The 12,245-nt window shown below is 40.4% G+C and overlaps 1 protein-coding gene across 1 annotated transcript in view; it reads left to right on the top strand.

The window, feature by feature from the left end:
* Positions 1–10,857, top strand: part of LOC103514134 — a 12,480-nt gene extending 1,623 nt beyond the window's left edge. The window contains exons 3-10 of the mRNA XM_008478999.3: positions 3,588–3,875; positions 6,547–6,645; positions 6,821–6,902; positions 7,022–7,199; positions 7,599–7,755; positions 8,051–8,302; positions 8,678–8,791; positions 9,998–10,857. Coding sequence (XP_008477221.3) covers positions 3,588–3,875; positions 6,547–6,645; positions 6,821–6,902; positions 7,022–7,199; positions 7,599–7,755; positions 8,051–8,302; positions 8,678–8,791; positions 9,998–10,199 — 1,372 coding nt within the window. The 3' untranslated portion in view covers positions 10,200–10,857. The remainder of the gene's footprint in view (positions 1–3,587; positions 3,876–6,546; positions 6,646–6,820; positions 6,903–7,021; positions 7,200–7,598; positions 7,756–8,050; positions 8,303–8,677; positions 8,792–9,997) is intronic.
* The last annotated feature ends 1,388 nt before the right edge of the window (positions 10,858–12,245 follow it).

Raw genomic sequence — 12,245 nt, 5'->3', positions numbered from 1 at the left:
CAAAGTTCGGCTATTTGTGGAATTTCTTCCTCAAATACATATTTTTTACTTCTAGTTTCTAGTCCTCACATTATTTACCAACGCTAGCTCTGATTAGACGAGTATCCAAACCACTTTCTACCCGTTTGTTGCTGTTAGCATTGTGTGGTATTGAAATTTCGTTCTAATTTCTTATGATAATTACGAATTTAACATTTCTCATTAAGCTTTGTTGCGTCTACCGCTTAGAAGGTTGTGTATGCCTAAGATAGTTTTGTATTTAAAGATTTAAACACCTTAAATGGAACTCGGAATTTCGATTCCTCCATGAAAGTTTCCTAGGTCTTCTGGTTCATTTCTACTGAGGTAGGTATTGTAGGAAATGTTCTTATCATGATAAACTCGTACCTATGCTAATCAAAAGTAGGTAGGTATTATCTTTGGTCTCCATCTTTAATAGGTAGGTATCATCATGTTTACGAATAGCCATTCTTGAATTCAAACGGTTAGGAACTTCTTAAAGAAGAGAAATCTTTGCCTTGTGACCTATAATGTCCACATCTCCAAAACTTAATGTCTGAAATACGAATTTCAAGAATTTGGTTCTGGTTGCTAGATAGATTATAAAATGCGAAAAATCACGCACGAGATTCACGAGAAGTTGCTGAATTCTTGCTAAGAGGACGTGCGTAATGGATTCAGCTTCACGATTTCGAGTTTCGAGACATGTCGAAGTGCATAATGGCTTCAGCTTCATGATTTCAAGACATGTCATGTCGAAATAACCTCAAGTTTCGAAATTCCAAAACATTTGAGGTTTAGCATGGTTTTACAATCTGTTAACGAAACTTTCTTCAAAGACTTTCATTAATTTTAAGTAGCATACCTACCTAGTTGTAGTTGTAGGTATTAGGGATCAGGTAGACCTGACAGGCGGACCTGATCAGCTGTACCTGTCAGTTCTACCTGATAGTAAGTGGCTTGTCGAAGAATTGAAAATACTTGAGAGCTCAATAGGTACTTTTGAATAGAAAATGCTCCATCTATTTAAATAATAAAAAGAGCAGATGAAGCAATCGTGTTTCAAATAACAAGAGAGGAATACAAAATGAAGTTAGCAAGGAATTATCTTGTGAATTTATGACTCTTGGAATCGTTCTAACTACACACACAGTTCAAGATACTTTGCACTTTGCGGAGTCTGTGGTTAAAGTGGTGATCCACATTATTAATAGCTCTTGCAACGTTCGTAAATGGGTAAGGATTTATGGTACCGAGCTCTTGAGGTGTCTAATGTCTAACATACTTGAATCCACATTATTAATAGCTCTTGCAACGTTCGTAAATGGGTAAGGATTTATGGTACCGAGCTCTTGAGGTGTCTAATGTCTAACATACCTACTTGAGTCTCGGTGAAAATAAAAATCTCTTAGAATATCTAGGTAGGTACGTCTTGGTCTAAATATGGCACTGACACAATCGCATGCCTCTGTTTTCTAGAAGGATCTACGTAAATCCATCAGGTAGATAATGGAAATCTATATGATAAAAAATATCCTATGAAAGAGAATATTTCAGTGATAAGAAAGTGTTGCAGACTCTTACCTTTCATAAATAATATAGCTCTAAACTTAATAACAGTCAACGAAGGTGTCAAAAGGACTGAAAAATAATCTGCATCAGTCTGATCTGGTACAAATCAGTCTGATGTGGTACAAGAAACGGTTAATTCGGATGAATCATCCATCGATGAAGATTTAAATTATGATGATGGTTATGGATGGGATATAGGTACCTCCACTGAATAGAATTATCACAAAATGATAATTTTGCCGATAATTTCACAATTATGACGTTTCCACAACCTCTTCTCCAGTAATAATGAAAGATAATGGAAACAGCTGTGGTTCTAATGCACATCAATGGTTTTGAAGGTTGAATGAAAGACCAAGGTGTATGCATGAATGTCCATATTGTTCATATTCAACCTACTCGTGTCAGAATGAAAAATTATCATAGAAAAGATTGAAAGCCAGGCTTCAATAGGCAAGAAATCCAGATTAGAATATACAATGTAGACCTGGTAAAATTCCTTTTGTTTTATTCATTCTCTTCAAGATCTCGCACAAATGTCAAAAAATGAGCTCTTTGAAAATTACAAACACTCTTTCCTTATTCATAGAGCCATTTTGTTCATTTCAATGCATAGAAGGAACTTTGAGAGAGAGTTTCCTACCCGGATAGTGTGGAGACGCCAAAACTCCTACTTCGGAGTTAACTGACGAATCCTATGAACGGTATTGAATTGGTACAATTAGTGGAGATGCCAAAACTCCTACTTCGGAGTTAACTGACGAATCCTATGAACGGTATTGAATTGGTACTATTAGTGGAGATGCCAAAACACCTCAACCATTCAATTCATATTCAAGCTCCCTACTCGTATTAAAAACAAGCTACCTAGGTACTAAACAAGATAGTAACCTTAAACGGTTTATTTTTACGAGGTATAGAAAAAGAGTATATCTACCTATTTACCTATAAACAAGATAAACTAATTATAACTACTATCATACTCTATACAGTTATAATTATAAATCTTATATTATAAAAACAAGTATCTATGTAAAATAGGTACAATATTCTATGTCCCCAAGAGCTTTTTCTACGCCACTGGATACCATCATAACGGAATCTACCAATCTACATGGATAATCCTAAGCTATAAATTAAATCAAAGTCGTGTTAAGGCTAATGGCATGGGAAGTGTAGGGTCAGTGAGTAATGTGGGTATACCAGGGAAGTGTAGGGTCAGTGGGTAATGTGGGTATACCAGATGAGCAACGTGGGCACCAATGCCACGGAATCAATGATCAATGTTAGGCTTAACCCGCTCAATGCTGTCCAAGAAAATGAAGATTATCAGCATAGTCAACAAAGATAGAAAGCAACCTATGCCACCTATGGACAATTTTTGACGGCGAAATATTCTAGGTACTTTAATGTAGGTCATGCTGAAATCCCGCCTTTTGTAATACCTACCCATTTGTATGGTAATGGTAATGAAATTACTTTTCATTCAATAAAATTAACACATGAAAATGATTAACAATTGAGAAACAAAATAATAATAATTCTAACAATAAACAGATTGCCACCTGAAAAGTTCAGAGCCTAGGTAGGTAGGTATAATTAGTACTTATCTACATAAAATAATATAAATGTATATTGAAATTTCGAAATCGCATACAACGGATACCTTAGACTGCCTGGGAGCTCGCAGAGGCAAGTGAACACAGATGTCGGTGAAAAATGGCTCATGCCATGATCCTGTTCTAGTTCTAGACCTACATTCGAGCAGGATAAGAGAGTTCTCTTTACCCGCTCCTTAGGCAAGCCGCTCACTATCAGCTAGACCTGACAGGTACCCTGATCAGGTCCGCCTGCCAGGGCTACCTGATAGTGCGTGTGCTCATCAAGTATCAGATAGACCTGACATGTGGACCTGATCAGGTGTACCTGTCAGGTATACCTCTGATAGTGAGTGGCTGGCCTTATAAAACTCTCAAAAATCCTTTTTCAAACCGGTTTCCCTTTTCCGTTTTCAGATACAGTTTACTCGGCGCCAGCGGTTGTGGTAAGACGACTCTCCTCAGTTGCATCACGGGTCAAAATGTCCTCAACGGAGGCAACATTCATCTCAGCATCACCAGCAAGAAACAGTTGGGCTTCATGCCGCAACAGATCAGCTTGTATCCGGAGTTCACTATTGATGAAATGATCTGCTATTATGGGCTGATCTACGGGATGAGTCTGCAGCAGATAAAGGAAAAGGCCGAATATCTTCAGGCTCTATTGCACTTGAACCATTTCAAAAGAAAGTGTGGATCTCTCAGGTAATGATATCATTTTTATCAACTTTGCGGCCTGGTAAATCACAATACTAGTTACTCTGGGGTTTCGTCGGTGTGGCCGAACCGCCCAAAAGCCACTTAGACCTTTTATCGAAACACGTCCTAAACGGATCAAAGGTGTTGCCTAAACTTGACCTAATACAGCTAATATCAATACAATGGATACAATGGTGTTAGTATATTAACATACAAAGTAAGTCTGTACATATTGGGATTACACATTCATGGAAGATTTTGGCAAAAACACAAAATGGCCTGAAGTTCAAACCCATTGAGAATTCAACCGAACCAAATTCCTTTCGATTTCCGTGAGCGGCTTGCCTAAGGAGCGGGTAAAGAGAACTCTCTTATCCTGCTCGAATGTAGGTCTAGAACTAGAACAGGATCATGGCATGAGCCATTTTTCATTGGTCATCGCCAAAAAATGATTCACCTTACGTTGTGCTGTAGGCTAAAAATCTACTTTTGGTTACTCAAAAGTGTTTTGTTTTGATATTTGGTAGGTAGACAATAAAACGGTGCTATACGAGTAATATTAAACTGTTGAAATAAAGTAACTACTTGTCCTACCTCCTCCTAATAAAGGATCTACCTGTCCTACCAATCTAGTTGAATGAAGACAGTCTAAAATTCTAAATGAAGCACTATAATTCTATCTCATGAATCCTTCTTACATTGTTGATTTCTGCACGGTCATACATAGCTTATCCAGAACATAAGGTAGTTTGGACGAGTGCCGTTTGTACGCATTTTCAACCCGGATGGCACACTTGTCTTTGAGATCCATTCTGGAACAGAAAGAAATTGCATTAACACGAATTCATCAATTTAACAGAACTGTGATTCTATTCCGCGGATCCCTTCTTATGGGTTTACGTACTAGCTAGTGTAGATCATATACCTAGGAATGGCAAATATCTTTTGCGGTGTGTTCACACATAGTCGACCGGCCGTTGATCGATGTCGACTGAACCGTCCACACTGTCTTGACAACATGGATTCACCTCGTCGATCGACTCGGTCGACCATGTTTGGACACACCTTTAGAATATTTTGGACTTAAAAAAGAAGAAAACAATCAATTCAAAATTTTCGCTCATATGTAGGTATCTAGCTCATTTACAATTGCCCACAATTTCTTCTTTAAAAAAATAAAAATAATTTGATAGATCAGTTTCATTGTTAACAACCTGGCACGCGATACTTGCGGTTAGAATTTCGACAGTGAGCTAGTTAATGTTTTTTACAAAAATTAATTGTTGCCCAATAGGTAGGTAGTTTTCAGTGCTGAAAATCTCATTATGGGTTGCATTTCTCAGTTCTCAGATAGCTACTTGCTCCTAAGGGCTTAACTATTCTGGGCCATTACCTTCATCTGTGAAACATAGGAAGATTTGATTTGAAGTTTGTGCAGTTGTGATAAATTTGCTAATTTTATTCCGTTTGTGTTTATTTGCTCTACTTTTTCCAGAATGCATTTGATAGCTCTTGTAGTGTAGTCTAAGATAGAGTTGTGTTGATTTATCATTGACATTTTGATCAGTTGCTGCACAGAGGTATTTTACAGCACACGGGATTGGTTGAAAAAACATGTTGGTAAGTAAGATATTAAAATAAATCCAATATAAAAATGGGATTTAACACAGAGAGGTTTACTCCTTTGAATGAGCAGCAGCTATAGCACGTTGAATAAACCATTTATTGATGGATCATTTGGGTCGTTACATGTTAACCGTCATTCCTAGAGACCTTAGATGTACACCAATCGATTTCTCGTGAAAAGTTACATAGAAAAGACTCCTTGGAAATCTAAATACTCTAATGGGAACTCTTGTTTTCAAAAAGTCCATGTTGAAATATTCGGAGATATCACAGAGAGGGATTAGGAACTGAGAACCTTCCAGTCTGAAAGCAGAAGAGAGAATGAGCTCTGACAAAAATCTGGGTATAAAGAAACCTCCCCTTGACCCCCTACTACCAAAAGTACAAGTCGAGGATAGGGGAAATGTAGGTGTTGAGGAGAGGTTTCTCCTACATTTTGACCATAGGTTTGGAGATTCTTCTGTGGTTTTATGAATGGAAGTTATATTGTCGTTTGCGGCATCCGCGATTAGTTCGCGGTATTCGCGATTTGTCCGCGGTATTCGCGATTTGTCCGCGGTATTCGCGATTAGTTCGCGGTATTCGCGATTTGTTCGCGGTATTCGCGATTAGTTCGCGGTTTTCGCGATTAGTTCGCGGTATTCGCGATTATTGTCGTTTGCGGTATTCGCGATTAGTTCGCGGTATTCGCGATTTGTCCGCGGTATTCGCGATTAGTTCGCGGTATTCGCGATTTGTTCGCGGTATTCGCGATTTGTTCGCGGTATTCGCGATTTGTCCGCGGTATTCGCGATTAGTTCGCGGTATTCGCGATTAGTTCGCGGTATTCGCGATTTGTCCGCGGTATTCGCGATTAGTTCGCGGTATTCGCGATTTGTTTGCGGTATTCGCGATTTGTTCGCGGTATTCGCGATTTGTTCGCGGTATTCGCGATTCGTTCACGTTATTCGCCATTCTTTCACGGCATTTCCTACTTTTTCGCGGTATTCGCAATTCATTTAGTTCTGAAGTTATGATCTTGATTTCGTTCTTTGTATTTCTCCCCACGCAGATATCTGAAGAGCGTATTTCCCGTGGTGGAAGACACGGTCCTTCTGGACACGCTCAGCGGCTCAGATAACAACGTTTCCGCGGTATTCGCGATTTGTCCGCGGTATTCGCGATTAGTTCGCGGTATTCGCGATTAGTTCGCGGTATTCGCGATTCGTTCACGTTATTCGCCACTCTTTCACGGCATTTCCTACTTTTTCGCGGTATTCGCAATTCATTTAGTTCTGAAGTTATGATTGATCTTGATTTCGTTCTTTGTATTTCTCCCCACGCAGATATCTGAAGAGCGTATTTCCCGTGGTGGAAGACACGGTCCTTCTGGACACGCTCAGCGGCTCAGATAACAACGTTGTCAAGGCAACCGAGGCTTTGCTTACACTGGGCTTCACCAAGAAGTTGAATAACGCCCCGTCCACACCACGTATTACGTTGTCCGGGGAAAGTGAGGGGAAGAAAGAGGAGAGGGAGAAGGCAAGGCAACCGAGGCTTTGCTTACACTGGGCTTCACCAAGAAGTTGAATAACGCCCCGTCCACACCACGTATTACGTTGTCCGGGGAAGATGAGTTGAAGAAAGAGGAGAGGGAGAAGGAGGAGGAGGCGAGAAAGCTGGCAGCCCTGTCCCGTATGAAAACACTGGAGGAGAAAAATGCCAGTAAGATTATTATCTTTTTACTTACTCCTAGAATTACTTCGAATTTTGACTAGCTTCACAAAACATGGGGCATGGGTATTAAGTGCATCTTTTTTTTATATAGTCTTATATCATAGTTCTGATAGTCCCAGTACCTGTAGGTACTTAGTACTAATTCTGAGGCATTAGATTCATTAGTCATTACCATAGTAGTAGTAGTATACCTAAAATATTGAGCTAGTGGAAGACTATTTGGTCTCTTACTTACTGAACTTTACCAATCTTCTCCAAGCATGTCCAGTTTTATTTTTTCCTTGAAAACCAAGTACGATTTGAATTTTAAAAGGCGTTTTTTTGCCCTTACCTACTTGTTTTAATCTCTACTATTTTACACGGCTTTTATTTTGTTCTCTTTTTCAGTGAAATCACGACTACAGGCACGCTACCCGAATATCCCGGATCGTATTGTGAGTCTGGCTCTGGAAGTTGTGGACTATAGGGAAACTATGGCTGCTCATATATTGGATGTTACCACCAAGAATGATGGTGGAGGAGAGAAAAAGTCTGAAGATAACAGGTGAGAAGAGTTTCGTTTTGAACCTTTTTAATATGATGAGACCAATGATCGATCATTATGATTTATGTATAGTGAATGTAAATTTTATTTCAGTCAGTGGCAATAGCACGTTGAAAGCAGCAGTGCTCAAGAGGTCACTAAAGCTAAGCAACGTTTGCTCGTGGTTGGTATCTAGATGGGTGACCATCTGGGCAAATAAGTTCTCCTAAAATATACGTGACCGTACACTGCCGATGCCAGGGTGAAGGAACTTTTCACTTATTGTATAATAAAGTACATTCTATTCTACTTTCAGTGTGCGTGACGAAAAGGACGTCGGCCCTGCTCAGCCATCTCTAGAAAGTACCGTCCCCAATGTAGACGCCGCCGAGCCACCGTTCCACACTACCGTCACTATTCCCCCACCTCAACGTCCGTGTACTTTGGGTTCCACCAATCAGGGCAAGGAGATGCGAAAGTCAGTGGTGATTACTGTGTGCAGTGATAAGCCGGGCCAACATCCGGGGATGGTCCAGGGGAAACGACCGAAAGGGAAAAGCGCCACCAAGTGAGTTTAGATTTTGTTTTGTTTATTTGACTCGTTTGACGGTTTGTTCATTAGCCGGTCTTTCCTTTATTATTACGATAGTAATAAAAAGGTATAGTGGACGGGCTATTGTATTCGTTCGGTGTTGTCTGTCAGTCTGTCTGTCTCCATAGCCATAGAAGGACTTATCCAAAAGCGGGTCGACCTATACATATATCAAATTAAAGGTCTTCTTACCAGCAACACGAAAGTGGGGGGGATTTTTTTCACATTTTCTCACACAAATGAGCCCTGATCTTGATCTCAATATAGAGGAATGGTTTACTTGTTTTATTAAGGACCGGTTTCGCGTGAATTAGCTAAAGTTACCAATCCTATATCAATCTGTGTGTTCAGGATATCTAGAGGCACCTGTACAGCAGAGGATAAGAACTACAAGTCTAGTCTGGTGAATTCACCACAAGGTCCGAATCCGGAGTTACCTGTGGGACCTCAGGAGCAGCACATCTTGTAAGTTACAATTCTCTTTTAGCCAGTAAGTTACAAGTTACATTTGCTCTCTTCTGTGGCCTTGAACAGATCCACTTTTCTATCCTTTGTAAGTTCTTTTAAAATGCGGACCTTTAGGTTGTAAGATAATGGATTTGAAATTACTTCAAGACAACATAAAAAGCGAGCCATCACAAATCTTGCCCAGAAATCCAAGAGATCTGGATGTTGTTCTTATAGCTTGTACAGAATACCTAATCGTGGGACTTGAATGATACTCGTAAACCAATAATTCGCTATGGTCTTATCGTCCCGAAATCGAAGAGGGAAGGAAGACAGGATAGGAGAAAGCCAGCCGTTCCGAGAACGAACATTATCCCATCCGGATAAAATCTGCCCCGGGCGGGAATCGAACCCGTGGCCTAGCGCTTACAAGACAGACGCACTACCAACTAAGCTAACTAGGCTGGCCAGTTACAATCTTGTAAGTAAGTTACAATGATCTTTTACCCAGCGGCGATAGCACGTTGAATGTACCAGTTCCCAGTGTATGACTGAAGTTAAGCAACGTTGCACGTGGTTAGTATCCGGATGGGTGATCGTCTGGGCTATCGCGTGCTACTGGTTTTTCCCAGCCCCACTTAGACTGGTTGAGGTCAATGTGAGTGATCAGGATAAAATCCGCCCCGGGCGGGAATCGAACCCGTGGCCTAGCGCTTACAAGGCAGACGCACTACCAACTAAGCTAACTAGGCTCAAAAAACACTCGATATGTAATCTTTTACCCAGCGGCGATAGCACGTTGAATGTACCAGTTCCCAGTGTATGACTGAAGTTAAGCAACGTTGCGCGTGGTTAGTATCTGGATGGGTGACCGTCTGGGCTATCGCGTGCTACTGGTATTTCCCGGCCCCACTCAGGCTGGGTGAGGTTAATGTGAGTAGGCAAGTAGCTTGTCGCCGAATGGTGAAAACTCCCGTCACTGAAAAACTTGGAAGTTTTATACAGTGACGATAAACCCCTATAAAAAATTTGACCCTATTAGGTACTTTCCTTCCTATAGGAGAAGGAAAGTAAAAATAGAACGGAAGTTGAGACAGGTTTGACGATAAACACCTGTCGAAAAATTAAGGACGGAAGTTAACACAGATTTAACGCTAAGACAGGCCAATACAAAATATTGTATTGACCATGATTTTAGTTTTCTCTCTCGTCCTTTTCTTCCAGGCCGGATTACGTACCTTGGACTGGGCCTAACGAAAGTCTCTTGTTCGGATCCAAAATCAAACCCAAAGGCCCCAACAAACTGCTGCTTAGTTTGAAAACAATCTTCGCCCGCGGCCCAAACAAGAGTCTGGTCAAGGGCCCTTGCAAGGGTTTGGCTAAGGGAAGCATTTATTCCCAACAGCATGAAACAACATGTCATTAAGCCTCTTGGCTTAGGGTTTTCTTTGGATTATCCTTTGAGTACATTTAAGTTTTTGGAGCAAAGAAACGTGATTCAGAATGAACACATTTTATATTTTAAGGAAAAAAACGTGGAGTTTACGCATTATTTGAAGGGGACCTATTGACTTAGAAAGATTCAAGATTGAACATTAGTAATTACTTCACTTTGAAGAATTCAGCAACCTTAGTAGTGTAGAGCTGTAGAGATTAGCACGGTAAATTCCAGATATAGTGGTTCGATTCCAAGTTAGATCAAAAAATTCAGCATTATGAGTATTAATCGAGGAACAACATTTGTGACCAATGTGCTTGAATATAAAATTCCTTGAGGCAATTTTTTTAAACGATTTTTAGTCGAAACATGGTTACAATGAGGGGGACTAACTTTTCTTATATTTCCCGTGGTACTTTGCCCTGTGATGTATATCTGATGAGGGAATTTTTGACAGTACACATCGACCCAATGATGTATATTGTTGGAGGGACTTTTTTTTTCTCCCTTTGCCCAGTGATGACAATATTACTGAGGGATTTATTGTGTGTATGAGCCCCGTGATTCGGGTATATTGAGGGACTGAGGGAAAAGAGAAATTCCCAGTGATTTGTCATGTTGAGAGTTTGAAAACGTTGTTTACTCCTCTTGTATTTGTTAGGCAAGATTACATGATTTTTCACGCTAAATGGAATCGTGCAACTCGTAAGTCCATGCGACTCACTGTCGAGTAGTTACGGGTTCGTTACTCTCCGATGTCATAAATTGCACTTTTTTTAAAAAACCATTGATAAATTGGTATCTGAATAGTCATTCCAATGTATTTTTTAATCACTCCATATAGGAATCAAACCCTTGACCTAGCACTAACAAGGCAGGAACACTATCCTCCAAGTTAACCAGGAGAAACAAAGATATCTATCTTGTAATTGGCTCCATTTACTCAAACCTTCTCAAGGGCCATTCAGTGGTCGGTGGAATACCAGTTGGAAATCTATAGTCTAGTTCAGCACAGTAGTTTCTAAACTTTTTTGTACTCAGCCCCTTCGTATCCCCCTTTTTTAAATTGTGAATGTTCCATGGTCCCTTTAAGTACTGTAGGTATTTGATGTGAGGAGTCTTGAAGTCCTTCACGCCCCCTTGGGGACTAACAAGGCAGGAACACTATCCTCCAAGTTAACCAGGAGAAACAAAGATATCTTGCAATTGGCTCCATTTACTCAAACCTTCTCAAAGGCCATTCAGTGGTTGGTGGAATACCAGTTGGAAATCCATAGTCTAGTTCAGCACAGTAGTTTCTAAACTTTTTCGTACTCAGCCCCTTTGTATCCCCCTTTTTTAAATTGTAAATGTTCCATGGTCCCTTTACTGTATTTTAAGTGATCTTCCCAGGAGTCTTGAAGTCCTTCACGCCCCCTTGGGGACAACAGACCCCACTTTGGGAATCAGTGGTATAGTCCAAATCCACCTTAAGATAGCCATTAAATTTTGGGAGAAAAAAAAAGTTGTAACATACACCTCCTTACTTCATCACAGGTATCATAATCGTGAGGCCGTCGTGATCAGCGCCCTACAGGTGGAGAAGCACCCCATCTGTACCCCAGGGCCCTACACCCCTCCTCCCCGGGGCCGTCGCTTTATGACCTCGTCCACAGTGGCCAGTTCTCCCTCGAGTAGTCCCCGGCCCAACATTTGGCGCAGTCTGTCCTCTTCGTCCCCGCCCAAACCCCCGCACTCGCCCAAAATGAAATTGAGGTATCTAAAAAAAAAAATAGAAAAAAGAAGTGTAGAAAACTTTCGTTCTGCATTTTTTTTTCTTTTTAGTTCTGCAATATAAAGAGGAAGTCGTGTGATGTTCACCCCAGACTTTTTCCCTTGCATGTCTAGAAAATTATAAAATTGTACTCTCCCTCCTCCTTCCTTTTTTTTCCTTCACCAACTTAATTTTTATTTACAATATTTCCATGGCTTATTCTTTTGATGTACAAAGCAAACGAAAGTAAACGAACTCGGTCGAATTTTTTTGGAAAAGAA

The sequence above is a fragment of the Diaphorina citri genome, unplaced genomic scaffold (assembly GCF_000475195.1).
Source record: "Diaphorina citri unplaced genomic scaffold, Diaci psyllid genome assembly version 1.1 scaffold1088, whole genome shotgun sequence".
NCBI classification, from domain to species: Eukaryota; Metazoa; Arthropoda; class Insecta; order Hemiptera; family Psyllidae; genus Diaphorina; species Diaphorina citri.
Note: the sequence above shows the minus strand (reverse complement) of the source record. Positions and strands in the feature narration are given on the sequence as shown.